The 23,587-nt window shown below is 43.0% G+C and overlaps 1 protein-coding gene across 1 annotated transcript; it reads right to left on the bottom strand.

Annotated features, from left to right (window-relative positions):
• Nucleotides 1-98: 98 nt before the first annotated feature.
• On the bottom strand, nucleotides 99-14,092 carry LOC133922313 (vacuolar protein sorting-associated protein 29-like). The gene is made up of 3 exons (XM_062367596.1): nucleotides 13,719-14,092; nucleotides 10,641-10,778; nucleotides 99-654 (listed from the first exon to the last, which is right to left on the bottom strand). The coding sequence occupies exons 1-3, from the start codon at nucleotides 13,848-13,850 to the stop codon at nucleotides 358-360; spliced, it is 567 nt and encodes a 188-aa protein (XP_062223580.1). The 5' UTR covers nucleotides 13,851-14,092; the 3' UTR covers nucleotides 99-357.
• Nucleotides 14,093-23,587: the final 9,495 nt, after the last annotated feature.

The raw sequence follows: 23,587 nt of genomic DNA, 5'->3' as shown, positions 1-23,587 counted from the left end.
ATGGGCGCTGAACGGCGACTTGGCAAGCTGAATTCAAGGATGCTCCATTGGCCATTGCTCTCTGAATTGCCCGGATTCTCTTCACTTGTGCATATAAATAAGTACAGATTAAGGCTCAGCTGTTTTTGCTTCAAACGGGGCCAAATGCAATACTATTGACTCAACATTTATTTTAACATCACCACCCTGACAATCTGATTAGCTAAAACTGTAAAACAGCTCCAGTGTTTTGCACATGAACATGCGAGAACAATCGGTAGAAACAAGAGTTCAAGGGAGCTCTGAATCAAGCAGAGGGGGAAAACAGGAACTGGACAGGTCGGAAACTCGTTGCAGCATTTTCTGTGCCGGGCCAAGCTACGCGTGCATCGTCGCCGTCTTCTTGAAGTCGATCTTGTCCACCTTCACCTCGCCGTCGATCAGCTCGTAGACGTACACCACCACGCGGAGGCCGTCGATGTCCATGAGCACGAAGCTCGGGTTCACGTCGTAGGTGATGCTGCTGTAGGCGCCGGTGGCGGAGCCCGGGTTGATGACCACGCCCCCCTCGTGCTTGTAGGCCTTGAACTGATGGTTGTGCCCGGTGACGAGGATGTCCACGTCCAGCTGCCGCTGGAGCATCGCCAGTGAATCCAGGTCGCCCCATGGAACAACCTGATGGTCCATACACAAGTTGCGGGAAAATGGTTAGGAAAAATATAGATTTGACAGTCATTGGCACACCGCATAAGAACAAGTGGATATTTGACATTGGGGTTAATCATGAGTCGATATATTAGATTTTTTTAAAAAAGAGTTGATATAGTACTGGTCTACTGGAATTCATGGCCTACATAATTCGCAAATGATGCGCTTACAGTCAGCTCCTGCCCCTTAATCATGTTCAGTAAAGTCGTATGGCTACAAATGCCGAAGTACAGAATGAAAGAGGATATGGAGTGCCAAAAAAATTCATAAGTGGTATGCAAGAAATAGTGCAGAACATGGTGTATGCACTGGTAGATACAATGAACCGACATCGTGCATGGTCCTCCAGAAGTAAAGTTCAAGGTACCAAGTATGTTTTCTTTTGTGGACAGACTTGATGTCCCCAAGGCGGGAGTATATCAAATCACTTTATGGATATGGTCGATGGAAATGGACCACTCTCTCCTACTCCCATGAGACACAATGTCACCATCAGTAGTCTAAACTACAAAAAAATAATATCTGTTCTTTGAATGAAACTCAAGACAATTAGAAGATGCGTTGAATGCTGCCATATTGCAACAGCGCAGCCATGTGTTTCGTTGCAAAAGTTGGACCAGTAGACACACTGGTTACACTTTATGGAACTGCATTTTGGAGGACAAGACAGTTGACCTTACAAATGACACTGAAGCCTACAACTCATGTTTTGATCTTCATGTTTTTCAATAGATACACACCTAATTCGGTAATTCTATAACTAAAAGTCAAATGTCCTCTCCAGAGAAAAACTGAGAAACATATTGCCACATTAGAGAGACCCGTGTTTCTTTTCGTTTTCGTGTAAGGAACTGCCAATATGTTCATTTTCATCACCAATCAAACTCCAAGTTGATGGTGTATTGTTCCTGGTCCAGAACAGGTTGGAAGAGAAGTGCAAAAATGAAAGTTGCTATTGTGGTCTAGCAGTCTAGACAGTTGTAGCGAACTGAGCATAGCTCGGTTGGTTAAGGTTCTTGTGGTGAAACCTGCTTACCCGGGTTCGAGCCCTAGATTCAGGCATGGGTGCTTGTATTTTCTTGGTATTAAATCCCGAGAGAAATAGTACATGCACACATGGGTGCAAGCACATGCTCGTGCTATATGAGGTTATGCCTCTAATCTTGTTTAGACGTGTGCTAGAACGCACCCACGTGGATATATGTAGACGTGAGTGTGGTGTGTGCATGCGTGCGTCCGATTTGTACTTAAAAAAAAGCCTAGGCAGTTGCCACACCCAGGTTTTCATTATGGAAATGGAGAGAATTACTTCTCTACTGATCTTAAGAAGATCAGAAAGAAAATTCTCCCAAGTAATTATGAATGAATGATCCGTGATGGCAGCATAATTGGTGGTAGTTGCAAAGAAATGTCAAATCTACACGAAGGAAATGGATGTGCTAATGTACAGAGAAACAAAACTGTTTATGGAACCTGCGCTAAAGTGAGATCACTTAACACAAACAAAATTTCATAACTGATTTAATTTCATGCAACTAAAGCCACAGTCTAGTATCAAGAATATGCAAACAACAGCGAGACATTTCATCAGCGTAGAACAATGCAGCATAATTAACCAGGTTAATGAACACGATATCATGTGAAATAAATTCCACACATTATAAAACAAGCATAGGTTTTCTATACATGCCAGGAAAATGCTTTCCGTTTCCCCCTCGCCCTCTCCCGGCGCCTGCGCCTCCGTTCCCTCCAGCCCCACGCCGGTTACCCGCCCAGGCCTGGCGGCCACCTTGCCATCCGCTCCTCTCCCCGAGGCGTCGGGCTCCCCTTCTCCCTCCCCTCTCTCCTTGTTGGCACGGCCTTTCTACCCGTCTGGCCACTCAAAGGAACTCCGTTGGAAAGACGACACCCCATCGCCTACCATATCCGGTGATTCGAGGTTGGAGACGGTGCGGCCACCATGCTATCATGGTGGTGATTGCCTCCTCCTCAGTGGCCCCTCTAGCATCAATGGCGGCCGGGGTTGACGGTTCGACTACCGCGGGCTCCCCAAGGCCGAAGACCCTCAAGCTTCCTCGAATCCGGCAAGGTCCCACTGTCCGCTCTAAGGTACATCATGCCTCGGTGAGGCGCGGTCCAGATGCGGACAGCTAGGTGGTGGTGGAGAGCAGACGATCCTGGAGAACTCGAGTCGAGTCGACTTGTCTACTCGGCAATCGCGTGTCGACGGACCTTCGAGGAAAATACTTCAACTGTTTCTCAAGATCACATCGTGCTGCCGAGTGCCGATCGAGCATGCGTTGTTTCAGGTGCTCGGCCTTGGGTCACCGTGCTCATGGATGTCCACGGCGAAACCCTAACAACACAGTGTCCTCCCAGGCGGTGGTATTTCGTGGCCTTGCGTGGTTCCTCAGCTGGTTTGGCGCTGCCGGATGCCTGCGCATGGCACCGCTGTTGCTGCGACTAGGGCTGGTGCATCTCTAGCTGGTGGCGCACAGTCGTCCTCTGGCGCTGCCGCGGCGGGTGAGTCATCGGCGTAGGAGGCGCGCAGTAGGCGTCCGCGACGTCGTTCACGTAGGCGTCGCTCTACTGGCAGCGCTAGTGCTCCACCACCTCCCTTCTTAGATGGTGCGATCAGGATCCTCGTGAACCCTCGCCAGCCCGACGTGCCCCCCGTGAGGATGTCGTAGTTGTTGTAGATGGTGTTCTTCAGAGGTGCTGCTTCATTGATCTCTCGGAGAACATTGCCTGTGCGGAAGACGATCTCCGGCGCGCCACGTTTGTCACGATCATTGGTAGCAGGCCGACGGTCACGGCTGCGGAGGTGTTGGGGGAAATATGTATCAAGATCAACCTCGAAGCTGACTAGCTTAGCGTACGTCGTACGCAGCCTGAAGATTATCTCATCGTTCTCCCGGATGAACCATCTGCGGTGTTGGTCTACAACAATGGACAGCCTGTGTGTACAGCTATTTTCGACTACACATCAGGCGATGGACTCGTCAGGCCCACTCCTCTGGCGGCTCATTATCGTTTAAAGTTCAACTTGAGCTCCCTAGTGTGCCTGCACATGCATGGGATCTTAGCACTGCAGCGCAACTCCTCAATCATTTCTGCTGGTCTCACGAGCTTCATCCTTCCACTGCGGATCGGTCGAACTTGTCAATTTTTCGGCTATCTGCGTGAACGACTCGACCAGACCTCACCCCTCACCTCATGGACCTGCTAATTGTGGAGCCTTGGATGCCATCCATGGAGGGCGAGTTCATGGTACCAAGGACATTGATCTACCCTATCAGCATCGTCGTGTCGAATGTGCTTCAGTCTGCTCCATCGTTCTCGGATCCGCCTCCCACGTCAGATCCTAATGATGACAATGACGAGAGACGGCAACGTCGACGCCAGCGTTCTCCAGCTCCGACCTCACACCGGGGTTCGTATGTCGCTGGCGACCATGGGAGCGGAGCTCCTGTGCGAGTCTTGGTGAAGAGGGGGTTGGGCCCACTATACACTGGGGAGGGAGGCCAACATTCTACAACCTTTTCGTCGAGGGCTGTGGAGAACATCAGGACTACTCGTCCTGGCAAGTCAAAAGGCAGTGGTCTCAGTAGGCTTCGCTCGAGGCCCCAAAAACGACCGCGGCACAAGATGGCGGCGACGTCCCCTCGTCCCACGAGCTGACTAGTCCGATGGCTCACATTGATGAGCCTCTTGGGAATGGCTCTTTCTTGAAGCACAAAGCGGATCTCACGTGCCTTTAGATCCGGCATGAGGCATCTTGCTGCCCCCTTGTTCCTTCAACTGACGCGGCGGGTCAGACGTCTGATGTTGCTGGCGCTAGCGACTGCTATTCGCCCGGGCTTGGCTTGGTGGAAGCTGGACCTCGTTCTCCTTTGCATGGCCCGGTTGAGATTGGGCCTCACTCTCCCGTGTCTGGCTTGGTTCACTATAGGCCTTCTATCACCCAAGAACAGCCCAATTCCATCAGAGGCATGTGTCCCCAGTTTCTTTTAGGCTAGGCTCTTCGAATGAACCATACGCTGCTAATGTTCTTGCTGGAGAAGGTGGTTGCCCTTCAACCGAAGGCGCGCCCCTACCTGTCAAAGGATTGCCTTGACGTGATGTGACAACGACGCGGGACATTACTTCATCATGCCCACGCAAGTTCTATACTCCACTGCGACCGTTCTCAGTTATCGGCCTCAAAACTTATTCTCGTTGACGGGCATCGGGGAACACAAGGGCGGCAAATGTTGCATCTCCTCGCACACCTCTCGCTATTGGTCTCGACGACTTGTGGTCCTGTCCCTATACCAGCGGCAACAATTGGCATAGAGTTGTCGAGTGCGGCCTCCCCTCAGGCGTCTGTTGCTCCATCCCCATAGGCCCCTGCAATTCTCAACACTAGAGGCCAACTGGGTTGATTTCATTGCCAGGGTCCCCAAGAAAACGTCAGACCTTATGCAGGCTCCACGAATCAACAAAAGAAGAACGAAAACCTAGCCTCCTGGTACCTTGCCTCGTCGCAGCAAGAGGATCACTGGTGTTGGTGTGGAGCCCCTGAGACAGCCATTAATGAACCTAAGAAGAAGGTGATGCGATCATTGGGAATAATTCAAAATAACGAAAGGATAGTTCAGCGTGCTCTGGATGATTATGCAAAGCTTTTTGGTCAGCCACTGTCAGCAGCTCACATACATGCTTTAGCTGCTCTTTTTGGATGGGCCCCTTCTGAGTTTGTAGCATCAGATATTGGGGGTATCTTCAGTTCTCTGTAAAGAGGTGTTCTTTGGTCGTACTTCTCGTTTGGAGATCATGAATCCATCTTGCATTCTTGTTTGGAATGTCCGTGGTTTGAATTCGACCGCGAGACAAGATTCAGTTCGGGTAATGGTTGACACCGCCAAAGTGGACATTGTGTGTTTTCAGGAAACTAAAATGGACATTATTATACAACAGCTTATGTTATCCATGTTGAGGCCGAATTTTTGCAACTATGTTTACCTACCTTCGGCTGGTCTGCGAGGAGTTTTGATTTCCTGGAGGGACAGAATTGGCCAAGCCCTTGCAAAACGGGTGGGCTCTTTTTCAGCTTCTATGCAATTCAGCTCGGTGGAGGGTGAATCTTGGTGGCAGATGTGTGTATATGGTCCTCAAGAAACAGCAAATAAGCTCCTCTTCCTAAAGTTAAGAGATATCTGTGCTCACTGTCCAAGCCCATGGATGGTAGCAGGTGATTTCAATTTTATTTACCGAGCAGAGGACAAGAATAATACAAACCTCAACCAAGCAATGATGGGTCATTTTCGCCGGTGCCTCGATTATACGGCACTCAAAGAAATCCCATTACTTGGCCGCAAATTTACATGGTCAAATGAAAGGGACTCTCCAACTTTGGTTAAACTCGACCATGTATTCTGTACTGTGGAATGGGAGCAGTTGTTCCCGAGCTGTCCTCTACAAAGTGCTGCAACAGAAGACTCTGATCACTGCCTTTTGCTGCTCGGTTTACAGGCTAATGTTCCAGGCAAGGGACGCTTCCATTTTGAGGCATTTTGGCCAAAGATTGAAGGATTTATGGAGGAAGTTTAACGGGCTTGGTCTGAGGTACAGCCGCGGCATTGCCCAATTGAGACCCTGTCAGTCAAATTCAAAGCTCTTGCCAGGGCTTTACAGAGTTGGAGCCAAAAGAATGTAGGGCATGTTAAAACGCAGCTCATGTTGGCCAAGGAAATATTACATCAATTAGAGATTGCATGGGACTCAAGAGTTCTTTCTAGTGAGGAATCTTGGATGCGATGTCTTCTCAAGAAACACACTCTTGCTCTGGCCTCTTTGCTGTGCACTATTGCGAGATTACGCTCCCGAATAGGGTGGATCAAGGAGGGTGATGCCAACACCGCGCCGTTCCATTTACATGCGCGTCACCGGAAGAGGAAGAATTTCATACCCAAGTTACGTAATGGGGAGCAGACTCTAATCAGTCACGAGGATAAAGCATAGGCCGTCTTTGTTTTTTATTCGAACCTTCTTGGTTCAGTGGATCAGTGGGCTGTCACAATTGATTTGGAGGAACTGCAATTGCAGCAACATGAGTTGGAGTCCCTTGATGCTCCTATTACAGAAGAAGTATGGGCTACCACTAAACATTTGCCTCCGGACAAAGCCCCGGTCCAGATGGTTTTACAGGACGTTTTTACAAAGTTTGTTGGTCATTCATCAAGAATGATGTAATGGCAGCGATTTCTGCAGTCTATGGAGGGAATTACAGAAACTTGTGGATTCTGAATTCTGCTTATTTAACATTGATCCCAAAGATGGATGGTGCAGTACACGTCAAGGACTTCATGCCAATTAGTTTAATTCATAGTTTTGCTAAATTGGTGACAAAAGTGTTAGCAAATCGCTTGGCTGGTCAGCTGAATGATATGGTTGCAAAGAATCAAAGTGCTTTCATCAAAGGGAGATGTATTCAGGATAATTTCATGTTGGTGCAGTAGACTACGGGATTTTTACACCAACAAAAACAGCCACATATCCTCTTAAAGTTGGATATATCTAAAGCATTTGACTTCGTCTCTTGGTCGTTCTCATTGGAAGTAATGCGCCATGTGGGTTTTGGCCCTGTCTGGAGGAGGCTAATTTTGAAGGTGATATGCCCTAAAGGCAAACATAGAGATGATTGTATCACTCTATGTTTATATATTTTTGAATAATGTGTTATTCAAAGAATGACTATTATTTACATTGATCGGCAAGTATGTGATTTGTTCGTAGAACTCTTTGTGTGTATCATGATGTTATTCTAAATTGATCCCTGGTCACGTGTCATTGTGATAATTCATAAAACCAGCATATCTTTTGATTGATAATCACGTTTCGCAGATCATAGATATAGAGATACCAGGTCAATAATGTGGATATTTATGTTGAAGAACATGGTGTTGGATAGACTCATCTTGAGATATTGCTGAGATTGTTATTTATGATGTGTCATCAGTTGTTATCTCAGATGGTGTATCTGCAGGATCCTTAGATCTGAGATCATCATTGACTCCTAGAACATTATTAGGGTTGCCAAACACTATTCTGTAATTGGGTAATCATAAAGGTAGTTTTCGGATTCGAGTAAATAGTTGAGCTATTACAAGAGTGGCACGTATCTCGTCTTAAGCTTGACTGGTATCCTGAGGCGAAAAGATCGGTACATGTGTATATCAAGGTTTAGCCGATATGATCTTTGTGTATACTCGGGAGTCAACATGTCCTGCTAGGAACCGCTATTGATTTCGGTTTGAAAAGGGTTTTCGAGTCGTAACCGTTTGTACATTAACTTAACAGGTCACACACTTAATGGGTTGGACCAAAACATACGAATTGGATTCGTATATAGGTTTGATTGAATTATGATCCGTGAGGTGTGAGAGTCCTAAAGGACTTCCAACGTGGGAGCCCATTAGCGAGCTCTATATGAGAGGCGTGGGGTGGGGCATGGGGTGGTGAGCAACTCCGAAACCTTAGCCACAACCCTCCACACGATCTCCCAAAAGCCTAGCCGTGCGCGCAGTACTAGCACATTGGCGATCAGCCATCTTGCTCAGTACGTTTGGATACAGTAAAGGTGTTGCTGCTATTGCGACGCTAATCTCCTCGACGTGAAGATTGCAACTCTTCTGTCCAGCTGGTCGAGGACCTACTCGGCTGGTCGTCATACTTGCTCGCCTAGTCGTGGAGCACGACACAACCACTCGGAGCTAATTGAGGACGCGATAGACCTGCTCGAGGAACTGGTCGAGGAGCGTGACTACCTGTGCAGGGCTGGTCACGTATCTGATCGAGAAGCTGCTCAAGGAGTTTGACGCGCACGACATTAGATCGGTCTACTCTAACTCTTCTTCCGCTGCACTGCGCGTCAAGTGGTAACGATCTATGATCTCCTACTTGCATAGTTTTCTGGATGAATGCGGTAGAATAAATTTGTTTTTAGGCTAGCGTAGCCAACCCCGTTCCCCAACAAATATGTGGTTCGTTGGTCTCTTCATCCACTAAGGTTTTACTTAATGGTATTCCAGGAGAGGAAATTCAACATCAACGTGGATTGAGACAACGTGATCCCTTGTCCCCAATGCTTTTTGTGATCATTATGGATGTTTTAAATGGTCTATTTCAGAAGGCAAACGATGAGGGCTTCCTGCAACCGTTATCTCATCGACCACTTCATCATCGTTTCCCTCTATGCTGATGATGTGGTGTAATTTCTGAGACCAGTGGCATCAGATTTGGAATTCATCTTGGACATATTGCAGCTGTTCGGTGAAGCATCTAGGCTCAAAACCAACATTCGGAAAAGTAGTGTTGCACCAATTCAATGCTCCTCGGAGAATCTATCGGTGGTCCAGCGGCACCTGCCATGTGACATAAAGGATTTTCCTTGCAAATATCTTGGTTTGCCGCTCTCTTTCAAGAAGCTGACAAGGGCACAAATTCTACCAATCATTGATCGTATCACTAACCAACTCCCGGGGTAGAAAGCTGATTTAACGAGGAGGGCAGGTTAGTACAAATCAAGTTTGTGCTCGCTTAGATGGTGGTGTATCTTGCAATTGCTATGGATCTTCCCCCTTGGGCTCTCAAGGTGATTGACAAGATTCGTCGAGGTTTTTTATGAAGAGTAAGGAAAGAAGCTAATGGAGGTCATTGCTTGATTGCATGGCCTAAATGTTGCCGGCCAAAAGAGTTAGGCGGATTAGGGATCCATGATCTAAAGTCCCTTGGTTGGGCCTTGAGGATGAGATGGATGTGGCTGCACAAAACCGATCCTAATAAACCTTGGGCATTGTTTGGACATGCGAATGTCAAGGCTCTATTTTCGGTAGCTGTGGTGACCAAGGTGAGCAATGGAGCTAATACGCTGTTTTGGACTGATAGAAGGTTGCACAATAACTCAATTGCTAATCTGGCCACCCATCTGTTCGCCCTTGTGCCAAAGCGTCGAGCCAACAAGCGTACTGTGAGGGATGCCTTGGAAGGATTTGCTTGGATACAGGATATACAAGGGGCCCTTTCGGTGGTGGCTTTGTCTGAATATTTGGACATTTGGGATCTTTTGTCCGAGGTGGTCCTCCAACCTAAGTGCCAGGATGAACATCAGTGGAAACTCTCTCCATCACAACAGTATACGGCTAAGTCAGCATATGAAGCCTTTTTCATAGGATCGGTTTCATTTGAACCTTGGAAGCTAATTTGGAAAAGTTGGGCTCCTAAAAAGTGTCAATTCTTCTTATGGTTGGCTGTCCACAATAGATGTTGGATAGCAAACCGGCTAGCTCGAAGAGGTTTACCACATCCGGAGACATGCCCTCTATGTGATCAAGAGCAAGAAAATATGCACCACTTATCACCTGTGCTTTCTCCAGACAGGTTTGGTTTTCTTTGCTCAACAGGTTGGCCTCCAGGAGTTCGCGCCAACTTTGGAAGATGTTCTGTTCAGTGCTTGGTGGGTTAAGGTTGATTCTCTGGTGGCTCAACCACTAAAACAGGGCTTGCACTCGCTAATAATTCTTGGTGCTTGGATGATTTGGAAACATTGAAATGATTGCGTCTTCAATGGAGCGTCTCCTAGCATTCAACGGGTTTTACTACTTGCTAGAGAAGAGGCACAGCTGTGGGGCTTGGCTAGTGCCAGGGGGATTTTGTAGTTAGGTGTGTGATCTAGAGTCGGCTTGTTGTGGGGTCGTTTTATTCTGTAACTAGCGCTAATATAACCTATTTGCCTTGGGGGGGGGTGTTGTATTCTTATACTCTTTTTCTCCTAATGCAATGATATGCAGCTCTCCTGCGTGTTCGAGATTCTATACATACCAAGGAGTATGTGTAAGACTAAAATGTATTATCATGGCCTCATGGGCATGAAAGTAACAGTTCTCATTTATATTATGAAGTAAAAAACAAACCTGATGACCATGGCACAAGCCTAGTTTAAACTGGCCAATTGTAAGTGTCTTAGTCTCTGGGTACCGAGCATCCTCATCATATTCACCTTTGGTAATATGGAGATCAGGACAAAGGCTTTTCAGGTAGTCATGGACTTCCTAGATGGAAATTATGAAATTTATCAGTCCATACTTCATCAGAATAAAAACATAATAACACATAGTTCATACAAGTACATCAATCTGCATTAGAAAAATGGGAAAACCACAACCCGATTCTAAAGTCCTACTGAAATAATGACAAGTTGAATACTGGAATACCAAGTCCCACATCGGAATAACCAATACATGATCGTATACAAAAATCAAACACTCCTTGACAAGGATAGCATATCCATTATCCTGCGAAAAAAGAGTAGGTATGCCCCAGGGGAAATGCAATGGTTCCATTGAAAACCGACTTAGAACTGTCATCTCCTCATGCCTCCATATTTTTAAGTGCACATCTACCAACAAATGTAGGTAGTAGATACAGAACCCCACCCCCACCCACACATAGAATAAAATAAGACGTAAACACCAACTTGATCAAGATGCAATGCAATTTTTTTCTCTACTGTTCCTTTTCTTTTTAAAAAAATCTTCTATATGTAGGTTGCATTAAGCCAGAAACACTTCTACTGGGTGGAGTTCCAGTCAGTGTTTAAAAATCCTATGTATTGGTGCCTGATGCACAAGATTTGCCTCAGAATGACTCCTATATATGCAGGAGTAGCGCTCTTGGTATACTCCTGGTCTCTTTTCGGTTCCAAATGGGTAATTCAAACACATCATTGACAGCACAGCAAGACAAAACAAAGGAATTTGATACTCTTGCCAACAAAGCAAGTTTAAACATTAGAACTTGGTGTATTTGGCATGTAATATAGTCCTATGCTTACAAAAAAGATGACACCAAATCAGATATATGGGCCTGTTTGGCCTAGCTTCAACTTCACCTTCTGCGATATTCCAAGCCAAAGCTAGGCCAAAACTAGTTTATTGGAGAAGTTTAGGCCAAATAGGACCATATCAATTGGCATGTTTATGTGATGCCTAAAAACTTGTAAGTGATTAAGTAGCAAATATATGGGACCTGAAGCACTATTCTCCGCAGCTATCCTTGTCAACATGCAAGTTAGCAGTCACGAAATTACTTTCTTCTGTTTCCTTGGAGATATGGCGATCAGAGAGAACTGAGAATTTGGTAATTAAGAACCAACCTGCCCATATATTTACGAGCTGCTGTTTGAATGGATTAACCAGAAGACACTGTCAGCTTTCATTTTCCCTCCGAATGTAGTAATCTAGCTCAGTTAAATGCAATAAAAATCATGAAAAATGTGCACTACTGTTATTATCTCTCCGATGTTTTCTCAAAAAGACGAAGATTGAAATCATTCTTTGACAAATTTGAGTAGCACTTTTAAGCCAATGGAACTTGAATTATTTCTCAAGGAGCTAGTCACCCTTGCCTGTCAGAATACCTAGAATGATATGTGACAAGGTTCCTCCAAATATACACGATGCAAGAAATCTCTGCTTCAAGATTTGGAATTCCTCAGATGATGATACATGATATCTCTAGATAACTCGTTTTGCTTTAAGAAGAGGCTTTGATTCAGGCTTCCATTTGAATGAATCTGAAATTTCCATCTTTTAGGTTTGATTATTTTGCAGCTTTGTCTAGCTAAATTGGATCCTATGGGCTCTTCTATACAGATTCCATTTGTGCCTATTATATTTAATAATTAATATGTATCCAATAGGGCCCTCCCCTACAGTTCTCAGTTTCGGCAACATTTCATAAACCTACGATACTCTGCCCTCTAAGACATTAGGAAGCGACTAAACTTATGATAAGTATTCAATAATAATAAATATGAATGATGAAAAAAGAGGTAATTCAGCCAATCGTTTGGAGCTAGATAGTAAAATGAAGATTAGTGGTAGAATAATGCATTCTAGGTTCTTCATTTGATAAGTCTACTGGTGGCAGATATTATGCATTTCATGCAGTTTACTTTCAAAAATCAACGAAGAGAATATAGTTTCATCAAGGAAGAGCTGACAATAAATTGATTTAGAGAATTTGTAATTTTAGAAGCTCACCATTAAAATGGAGAACTTGCTAAAAGTATGAAATAATCGCACTTTTTTTTTGTAAGCACATCTGTAAACTGTGATATCATCAACCTACCTACAAATAGACATGATATTTGCACAAGGAGAAAACTACTCAGACAATAAGGCAATTCCAGAGTTGCTTCGGTAACCAAAGTTCTTTCTGGAAAAAACTCCACAATGTATACAATTGCATAATGCCTAGTAGACATAGATATGGTGCACATGTTGCCAATTGAGAATTTTCCCTAGACAGTTTGTAACAAGAATTGGAGCTCTATAATTAATGTGCAAGATGCAATGTTTGTGGTTTTTGACAAACCTAGGATAAATAGTAAGCATACAAAATCATAAACCATTGATTTTTGACAGAGAAAAAGCATCAACAATGGGGTACAATCTGTGAACAGGACACGAAATGGTAAACAAAGCCAAGTTCACAGCATTAACTTAACATTCCTGATCTCAAGGGGGAAAGGCCATCATCGGCTATACTATACTCCAGCTGGAACACTAATATATCTTAGGTTGTATATAGCTATTACAGGATGGCTGCCATGAATCCAGACAGTTGGTGTCCAGCGATCATCAATTCGTTTCCATATAAAAGGAAAGCTCACAGAATCACGTTCGGTCATATACTTTATCGCATGTAAGCTCGGTGCTCTCTCCACCCAGGAGCCCAAATCGCCGCACCTAGGCTGCCAAACCGTACCAAAAAAACGACCGCAGAAGACTCATACTGTCATACACCGATGCCGCTGATCTCATCCCCATCTGAGAACAAAAAAGATTCATCTCCGGATGATACTATCCATGGCGCTACGAAGTAGCCAACGCGCCCAGATTGGACACAGGAAGCGAGAGAGAGAGAGATAGTAAGATCGAAGAGGGATTGCGGGGTAGCCAGCGGGCTGGCCAGGAGAGGAAGCTGACCTTGATGCAGAGGTTCCCGGTGCAGATGACGTGCTGGATCTTGCCGGGCACGAGCATGGACTTGAATTTGGCAGGCAGGTCGGGCGCACGGTGCGGAATGTGCAGATCCCCCAGCGCAAGCACCAGCACCATCCTCCTCCCTCGCGCCTTCTCCCTCTCCCTCTCCCTCTCCCTCTTCTTGATCTCCTCCTTGGCTCTACCTCTACCCAACGATCCGCGTCTCCGACCTCAGGTCAGCTCTCTACCTGCTCGAGCCACTGCTCGCCATGATCCGAGTCAAAAACGTCAAACACCCACCCCTCGGCTCCCACCGCGAACAAGATCGGCTCCCTATTCCTCGTCTCAGATGCGAGCGACGGAGGAAGAGGGGCACGTGAGGTCGGGATGCGAGGCTCGCGGGCCTTGTGGGCCCACGTGTGGAGTGCACTGGCAAGTGGGTCCATCGTTGCCCCGGGCCAGGGCCCCCACGAGTGTTGGCTGGCGTCTCCGTGCTGGGCTTTGGCCCGCTACACACGAGGGGCACGACCCGTATGACCTTGCTCCCAGGAGTTTTTTTATTTTTATATTTTTTAACATTAATACTTAAATAAATATATCTCTGATGAAAAAAATTACAAGAATAGACGTCTACTATCCTCCCATAAGACCCTTACCATCCTTTCATAGGACGATAAGCAGTCCGATGCACCGTCCTATGAAAAAGCGGTGAGCGTCTATTCTTGCTACTCTATCCATCAGAGATCTTTTTATTTAAATATTAATGTTAGAAATATAAAAATAAAAAATAAACTCTGCTCCCAGTCGCCAGTGAGCCTGACGTGGTTGTCGCCGGAGTATGCGTCTTGGCGTCGTCGACCACCTCCACCATGCTGTGCATCTTCGAGTTGCACCTTCGAACTCTACTTGTGCAACTTTATTCTATAGGTAATAATACATTTATTCTTTTATGGAAGATTATCAAAAAATGATTCTAAATAGTATGATTTTCATATAATCGATGTTTAGAGATTTGAACATATCAATGTTCAAACTTTGGAAAGTTTACTGGCACGGATTCTAGAGGACAAAAAAAAATACTGAGAAAGATTTTCCTAATTTAGTAATATTTCTTTCTTTAACGATATTGTTTTTCTCTATGTAATTTCACTAATTTTACTTCTTTATTCTTATTGTTCTGATTCAGTGATGATCCTCCCCTCTTGCATTTAATTCTTCTGATCCATTACGGTATCTTCAGTCCCCAAGCTGCAACTAGCCAAACCCATGTGCAGCATTCTGTAATTTAATTTAAGGCAGCAAAAGTAAAAGGAAAGAGAAAAAATCACACCTTTAACATTCTAAATGTGGTCTCGTTCGAGGCCAACCAGCTAGGCCACATCATCCAGCTCGACATCAGCCGTCCAATCTTCTATCGACATGTGACGGTAATCTTCATGAGCAACCAGCGACGACTCCATTCCAATCGATTCCTTAGAGCTGTGGAACCCTCTCGAGAGGAAGAGCTCCTTCGAATAGTCCAAGATCCCAACTAAGCTAACCACCTCCATAGCCAAGGCCGTGCGTTGTGCCTCCCACATCCGCTCCGACAATCTGTTCCCACGTCCTCCTTCTTGCCGCCGCACCCATCTTCACCGTTGTGCCTCGCCGCTCGGCTCCGCGAAGCCACAGCTCTCCCCGCCATGGCTCGCCTCCTATTGCACCACTCGACCTATCGGCGCTCTTCTTTCTCTGCTCGGGCGTGGAGTCTACCATCGGTGAACTCCTTTCCCCAGCCGGTTTCCTCCCCCCCCCCCATGGTCTTCCTCTCGCGTTGCTCGGCCAAGAATCGCCACCAGCGAGCCCCTCTCCCGGTCGCCCTCTCCAGCCATCTCCCTCTTCGCCGAGATTCCCCCTCCTCTCTGGTCTTCTTTCCACCATCGAGCCACTTACCCCCTGTCCGCCGTCGGTGTGCTTAGTATCCGCCATGGCAGTGCCACCGGGACCAAATCGACGCCCGCCTCTAGGTGCTGGACGCATTAGACAGAGTGGTGCTGCACTAGGTGGTGGACGACGATGTCCTCCTGAAGAGTCAGTTTCCTCTCTTTCTCTTTCTCTCTCTCTCTCTCTGTGAGTCTCTCTCTGGCTGTCATAAGAAAGCAACTTGGATCGAAGAATCTATCTCTCTCACACTCTCTATCCGTCTCTCTTTCTCTCTCCCTCTCTCTCTATCCCCCACTCTCTGCCGCAAGAAAACAACTCAGATCGAAGGTATAATTGAAGAAACCATAGATCAAGATAAAGATTTTATTTTGATCTATGTAATTTTTTTTCCTTAATAGCTCACTGTGTACCGCATTAGTCGGCCGATTTTACATGAGTTTACTCCTAAGGTGTGAGACTACTATTCTTTACAATCCTGAATTATTTTTGCAGGTTATAATCTGTTGTTTCTGTGTTGGATTGAATTCCACTCGATCCATTCGGCTCGGATTCATTCCTTCTTTCCATGGTAACGAGCAAGCGTCTCACATTCATATAATCAACTCTCTTTTGCGGAAATCTGACATGGTATTTAATCATGCAGTACATCAGTTTTGCTTGAAGTTTGAAGGAGAAGTTCGGTGGCACACTATCTTTCTGAGCAAACTAGCTATATTACTTATACACAAATATTTAGATGAGTTCAGACAAGTAGAATGGTAGCCCACTCTTGGGAACCTCAAGATGGGGAGGGTTAGGACTATCCTAATGCATACCTATCCATATCCTCATGAACACTCTAGGCATATCATGATTGCACTGATTATTATCTGTCTCTTTTTTATATCATCTAAAATATACATTCACTCATACATAAACTACGACAATATCAAGTGGTGGTCTATGTATGTTTGCCTTATTGGTTTCTTCTATTTCTTTTCATATGCTTTTCTTGGATGAACCATTCAACCATGTTACTCAAATTTCAACCGTTGGTATGTTATTATGTTTATGTTTTCAGACTTCTTGAAAACTCGATATATTGCACATTTGTAGGCATGTTGCTTGGATTTTCTTCACATCTTTGTACCATCTTCCTACCTTCCAATCAATGGGGGTTGATATGCGCATGAACCTTTCACTTTTTTGACAATATATTTCTCCTCGGTTCTTTTCATAATTGCCTTTCATGTCATATTTATTGGTCTCTGGCACATTAGGTTGGTTGCTCGCATGGCAGGAACGAGGCCAGGAATATGGACAATTGTCCAAAACTGTACTATAAGTTTTCTAAATTGGCCATTTCTATTTTCCTCCATATTGTTGCTCCTCAGAAGATTAATTTTGCAATTCTTTCAGATAATCAGTATTGCCTATTGTGTATTCTACAGTTATTGTGGTAATTGTGCTATGCACAAAAGCAAATCTTTTGGTAGTAGTTCTAATCCAAATTTGCTTGATTTTGTTGAAAATGAAAATGGAAGTACGTGAATATCAAGATTTCTCCGTATGAATCAGTTGAAAGATTAGATATATTCATCTTGGTTTGCTCCTGTTGGATCTGCAAGTGATTATACTCTTCTTGCCAAATGGGTTATCTATGGGGAGGTACCACTAGCTTCTCCTTTATTCATCTATTTGTTCTTCTCATACTTCTGTATGACATCTAGTTAGTTTGTAGTGGATCCTATGCTGGCCCATCGGATGAACTATCTCTTTTGTACTCATTGTGGGCTACATTCATGGGCCTCTGTAACACAAACTTTGTTGTCGAGAGATTAACTGGGTATGTGTTTAGTGTTTATTATTATTGATGCATTACTTGTTGTCGTGATGGAGGCTACTATTGTTTCTTTCTGAGACCTCAAATTCTCTCATTTGAATATTTAGTATTTTGCATTTCTTAATTATTTTTGGTTTTCAGCTGCGTTCTTACACACCCATCAATAAATTTGGAGGAGGAGAAGCTGAAGAGACATATGAAACCAGATTTCCTAGACATGGTACCTTGGTATTCAGGGTAGGGTCATCTACATTATAACTACAGCAAGTCAGAAGTTAGATTCCAGATGAGACCGACAAAAAATATCTGACATATTCAATTTTGCTTTGCGGAGGACATCAGCTAAGTGCTCATGGTCACCAACCTATGAAGTGGTGTTAAGTGTTCATGGTCAAAACCATATTTATGTGAAAATGACACTGTTATTCCTATTGTACTGGTGATCGCAAACATACTGCTATAATTTAAGCATGTCGATGTTATTCCCATTGTTGTTCGTCAATTTATTATAAAGGTTGAATATTTTGGTGCTTGCTTTGCGATGCAGATAAACATATTGCTCACTACAAAGTATTGATAATAGACTTATCAGACATGTTGAATTCATTGGTCAAAGCTCAGTAGGTATGCAGATATTTACCCGTTTCATTTGAAATCATTCTGATTTTGCAGAAGTAAGACTTGTAAATATATTTTTGTTAGTTTTGATTAGTGGTTATTTTACTCCCTCCAGTCACAAAACCATGTTGTTCTAGACATCAACACAGACTCAAAGTAGACTAGCTTGTTGTGTATTTTGAGTTTGCCCCTTCAATCGTTTACCTATCAAAGACCAAAATTATGAATTAAGTAATGTGAAACCACTATATGGATTCATGATTCATCTATTACATTTTTAAATGCTCCACATTTTGTATAAAATTTTAAAGTAGAACCACCAAGATAAAGGACGTAAGGGAGATCACTAGGTTCAACAGAATGTGATCCCTCCTACCACATGTTGCAATGAGAATACTTACATAACATGACAATCAGATTAAAACAGAAAATCCAACTCTCCGTCACAAATACATGATATTTTGGACATACATGAAGTCAATTTTTTGAAATTTTGACTATTAATAGCTTTTTAAAATATATATGCCCAGTTTGAGTATTTGTTTAGTTCCATATTACACTTATAACTTCGTTGTTTGACATATTATAGCTGTTTTTGCTATTTTACTATTAGTTTGTTCTGTTGTTACACCATAAGGCACAACTATTGGATGCAGAAACAGAGTCCCCTATAGAATTTTTATTATAAATTTAGCATCCAACAAGTTCTTGTATTGTAATATAAATATCAATTGTGTACCCAAAACAAATGTTTAAAGCATTAGCTTTAGAGAAACATGTAGAGAAACATGTAAGGTCTATCGTATATTAAAAAAAATACTAAGATTTATGGTATGGTTGCAAATTGTTAGTTGACATTTATGAATTGACTTTTGGTATGCAAATTATTTGCATGTCAAACGTTGATCCATAAATGACAACCAACAATTTGCAAATATCCCAGAAAACTAAATCTTTTCTTTTAATATACAATGGATCTTAGCTATTTCTATAAAGCTTATGCTATCGATTTAATTACACATTTCATTTCGATATTGCAATTACTTGTGCTATGAATTTATTTGTTGCAATTAAAATAATTTTTTACTTCAATCTTCAAGAAGATTAATATCCTTATCTGAAGAAGCTTGCACCAACAATATACTTCACAGTGATAAATTAGTAGTCAACTGCGTAATGCTCAACAACCCCCACTTCCTCCTTCTCAAGATATAATTCAATATATTCTCTTTCAAGTCTACTAAAAATATGTATATTTATGAATAAGTTATGGTATGTATAGGAGAACAATATTGATAGTCTTTGCATTTTTTACTTACGCATATTATTACATTTGTTTAGTCTAACTACAAGCTATACTCATCTCTTGCACATGATGCGGTGGAACTAGATTATCTTGGATGAGGTGATTTCTATGCCTGTTATATTGGAATTTAATGTTTTTGAGTGATAGTTTATAAGTGCAATTAGATTTTAGAAAGAATTCTTGGTTTAGTATACTGGAGGCAAATGGAACTTTGTCTCTACTTTTCAACAAACTTTCTTTGGGGCTTGAGAGATTCGGTTGTTACTATATCACATTGTGTACCTAGAAATGCCAAATTGCCAATGTTTTGCTTCCATATTTCTAATGTGTTATTTTATGCCATCCTGGTATTCCTATCAAAAGTTAGTGCTCAGTTGAGGCAAGTAAGTGTTCTTTTCTACTTTTAAGATTATCTTTCTATCATAGATTAATTCTATCTTTCATGTGATTAGTACATATTTACATGTGATTAGGCTAAACAAGGTGTTGCTTGATGGACTTTATGCCATTATAAATAAGAGAATTGAGAGAGACGTAATTCATATAGTAAGATTCACAAACTTCTAGATTCTACAGCGAACAGTTGTCGACCCGGGTGGTAGTTCGCTCAAGTTTTACGAAGGCAACCTGGGTTCAAGCTGTTGGTGGGGCGTATAGTGGCAGTGCCCCACCCGCCCCGGGATCAAGTTTTAGGATTTCCGAGGTGCACACAATTTAGGTGGTATGGTGTGCGCGTATGTGTTTATACTAAAAAACTTTTGGGTTCTACAGAGAGCACAGTCAGGTCATTATAGCGCGCTAATTGCATGCCATTTTTCTAGTTCCTTTTCTAAACTTGGAAAGAAAAAGGATAAATAAATACACATCCCTATCTCAATGGATATTCAGGCCTCCAAGACTATGCGGAGAAGTAGGAATTTCCAACAGTTTCCAAAAGCAAACATATGGAGTAAAAAGGGAAAGAAAAATGGAAAATGAAATCCAAAAGCAAACATATGGAGTAACTAGTTGAGTGCCCGTGCGTTGTAACGATAGCCAAAAATTTACACGAAATAAAGTTTTTTCTTTCAACAAACATCTCTCGTTCTAGTAAACCACCTAAAGGAACGGTGGCCTCTGGATTTAGGAACTTGGAAATTGATGAATTCATCTGGATTATAACCGGCGGGAGGATAGATGTTTCATGTTGGTGGTATTTGCTTGTTTGCACCGAGGGAACGGACAAGCGGTTTTGTTCCGGCGTAGCATTTCTTGGATAGTAATTAAGACAAGATGATCATGTGATGCGGATTGCAGCGGCACACAAGGAGGAAATAGGCAGTGTAATTGATATAAAATGGTCAGTAAAGTTTCATAAGCAGTGATGTTGACCGACAAAAGTGGGTGCAAATACTTGGTCGCTCAACGCTCATCCCACTGGTGCATGTACTAACCATGTCTAATATTTTCAAAGGAGTCCATGTACTAACCATGAACCATCGCTTCTTTGAATGATGTCAATGAAATTAGCAGCCTTGCTGATCCAGTTGTCCACATCTTTCCTGTGATGCCCAGGGTAGAGCTTCTTGAAGATGTCAGCGCCTCAATTGTTGTTGATGTACATTCTACATACCTACCAAATGAGTTTTGTATTTTTTTTCAATTTGTTTTGCATGATAACCATACCAAGAACTGAATGAAAGGGTTATTGTATGTTACGGGTAATCAATCATAATATTCCCAAAGGTGTTAGTCCCAAATGGCTCGCCAGTGTCATGCTTGATGGGCTTCGCTGTGAAGGTGTGTGCAGTTGTATCATATGCCTTAACTATTGTAGCATCTAAGCCCCTAGGTAAGTAGTAAATGTTTCAATGATTAATAACCGTATTATTGTAGCTAACAAGTTTATTTTGAATGGATCAAAAATTTAGTTCATAATGATGATTGGGTATTTTTGATTCCTAAGTTGATTCTATGGACGATCAGATGATATGAGCATCAAGATTAAGGATCTTCTAGTTCTAAGTATTATAAGTAGATGAAAGACACTTAGAGTAGTATATGTCTCTTTTCTTAGTCTTTTGATCATACTATAAATCGGGGCTAAGAGTAGTAACTTGACATAGTTAAGTCTAGACTTGGTTAGAAGCACACTTGTGAGGTTCTAGCAATAGGTAGCTTAGAGAAGCTCATGGTTGAGATATCGAGAAGTTAGAGCTCAAGAAAGTTTGAATTATACGAGCTCAGAAAAAATTATTCTCACCGGATGGTCCGACGCTTAATGAGTTAAACTCACCAGAGCATTCTTGGCTCATGTCAGAGAGATGATAAGTACACTGGATGGTCCGACGATGAACAAGTTTCACTGGAGTATTTTTGGCTGGAAAAATCACAATTCAACACCGGATTGTCCGGTGTTAGAGTGAAGAGAACACCGGAGCATTTTATAGGACTTGTGCAAATTCACTGAAGATGGAGTTGAATACACCAGATGGTCAGATGTTCAATGGGTTGCAACACCAGAGCATTTCACAGGAAAATTACTTTTCGACACAGTGGAGATGATATTCACCAGATGGTCTGGTGTGTAGACAGCAGAAGCGTCGGAGCATTTCTTAGCAGTAACGACTAATGATAGCTAGCACAATGTGGGATTTGAAAATTGTACACACCAGATGATCCGGTGTGTGTGAGATGGTGTACAACGGATCATCCAGTGTTTACAGAAAACGTGGGTGGTTGGGCAACTGAAAGGGCAATGATATCGCCTAGAGGGGAGTGAATATGTATTTTTACAAAAATTCGTCCTCTTTTATCGTTGTCTAAACTTGCAGCAGAAAATAAACTAACGGATTTTTCACAAGTGAAAATCCTAAATATATTAGGCTCAACTAGTGCACAATCACTTTAAATAAGTGTAAAAGTTACAATCCTAGAGTGACAAAAATTATTCAGAACTAGTAAAATATATACAAGAAAATGCTAGTTTAAAATCCTGAAAACACTGTTCGCCGAAGGCTTCGGGTTCAAATCTGATTATACAGAATCCGGACATTTCGGGTTATATCTGGAACTTCCGGATTCAGCAGAGAATGAACTTGAAACTGAAATTAAAGGATGACAAAAAAGTTCTAGCTCAAACCGAATGAAGTCGTGTGTTCTAAATGATAATTCCAAGTAAATGCACGGAGAACCTACAATCAATTTCACACGATCAAGTAGATTGAGCAATATGCATAAATATTAAGCAATAACTTAAGAACAAGGAACACAAGAGAAGAGACACAAGATTTATTTCTCGAAGTTCGGACACCTCCTCTAGAGGTTCATACGTCTCCGTTGAGGGGCTCGATCACACTTAAGTCGGATCTCTCTCAACCCTTTTCCTCTCCAAGCTTGGCACTTGAGTTTGGGTTTCCACTTTTGATTTCTTCCCTTTCGAAGGCGAAATTGAAGCCTTCATAAACTTCCCACTGTACATCACAACCTTGGGTGCTTGCCAGCGATGCCTAACAGCCTAGGGGATTGAATCCTCTAGACTAATAAATGCTTCGTGAACTTCTTACTGATGAACTCAGGTGCTTAAAATGAGATTTAGCTCACTTACACTCAATCTTTCAATCTCTCAACCCAACTCACTTTTTTCTAAAATCACACACTAGATTGGAGTGGGAGGGAGTTCTTTTGACTCTAGAAGATTTTTCTTTCATGCCCAAGCAGCAGCAAACAAGGGTGGGGGTGAGGGGTTATTTATATTCATTCCCCAAAAACTAACCATTACACAGCTTTTTGTATAGACCCAGAGTATCCGGGTCAACCCGAAGTCTCCGGGTTGACACTAGAACGTATAACCAAGAGCTCTGGTCGGAGTACAACTCGAAGAGTCCAGACAACTATCAGAACCGGAGTCTCAGGGTCAACCCAGAGTATCCAGGTGAATCACTTAGGTCCTAACAGATAACCCAGCTCGGAGTATCCGGGTTAGCCTGGAATATCCGAGTTCAACACAACTGTTCCTCTGAAAACGACGATAACTTTTGATCTCGATGTATTATTTTGACGATTTTGGACTCTACGGAAAGCTTATTCAAAGGGCTATACATCCCAACTGAAATCACGATCTTAAATACATAACATAAAATTAGGAACACTCCGAAACTTAATTCGAATACTTTCACACTTTCCGCACCGGATTTCTAAAGCGAACTCTCACTTTGGGTTGAT

The sequence above is a fragment of the Phragmites australis genome, chromosome 6 (genome assembly GCF_958298935.1).
Source record: "Phragmites australis chromosome 6, lpPhrAust1.1, whole genome shotgun sequence".
In the NCBI taxonomy this organism is placed as follows: Eukaryota; Viridiplantae; Streptophyta; class Magnoliopsida; order Poales; family Poaceae; genus Phragmites; species Phragmites australis.
This window is presented reverse-complemented; position numbering and strand designations above follow the sequence as displayed.

Coding starts and splice junctions, on each gene's coding strand:
- LOC133922313 (XM_062367596.1), bottom strand. CDS start 13,850: ATGGTGCTGGTGCTTGCGCTGGGGGATCTGCACATTCCGCACCGTGCG. Junction 10,779..13,718: donor CCGGGAACCTCTGCATCAAG/GTCAGCTTCCTC, acceptor ATTTCCATCTAG/GAAGTCCATGACTACCTGAA. Junction 655..10,640: donor GCTTGTGCCATGGTCATCAG/GTTTGTTTTTTA, acceptor ATGGACCATCAG/GTTGTTCCATGGGGCGACCT.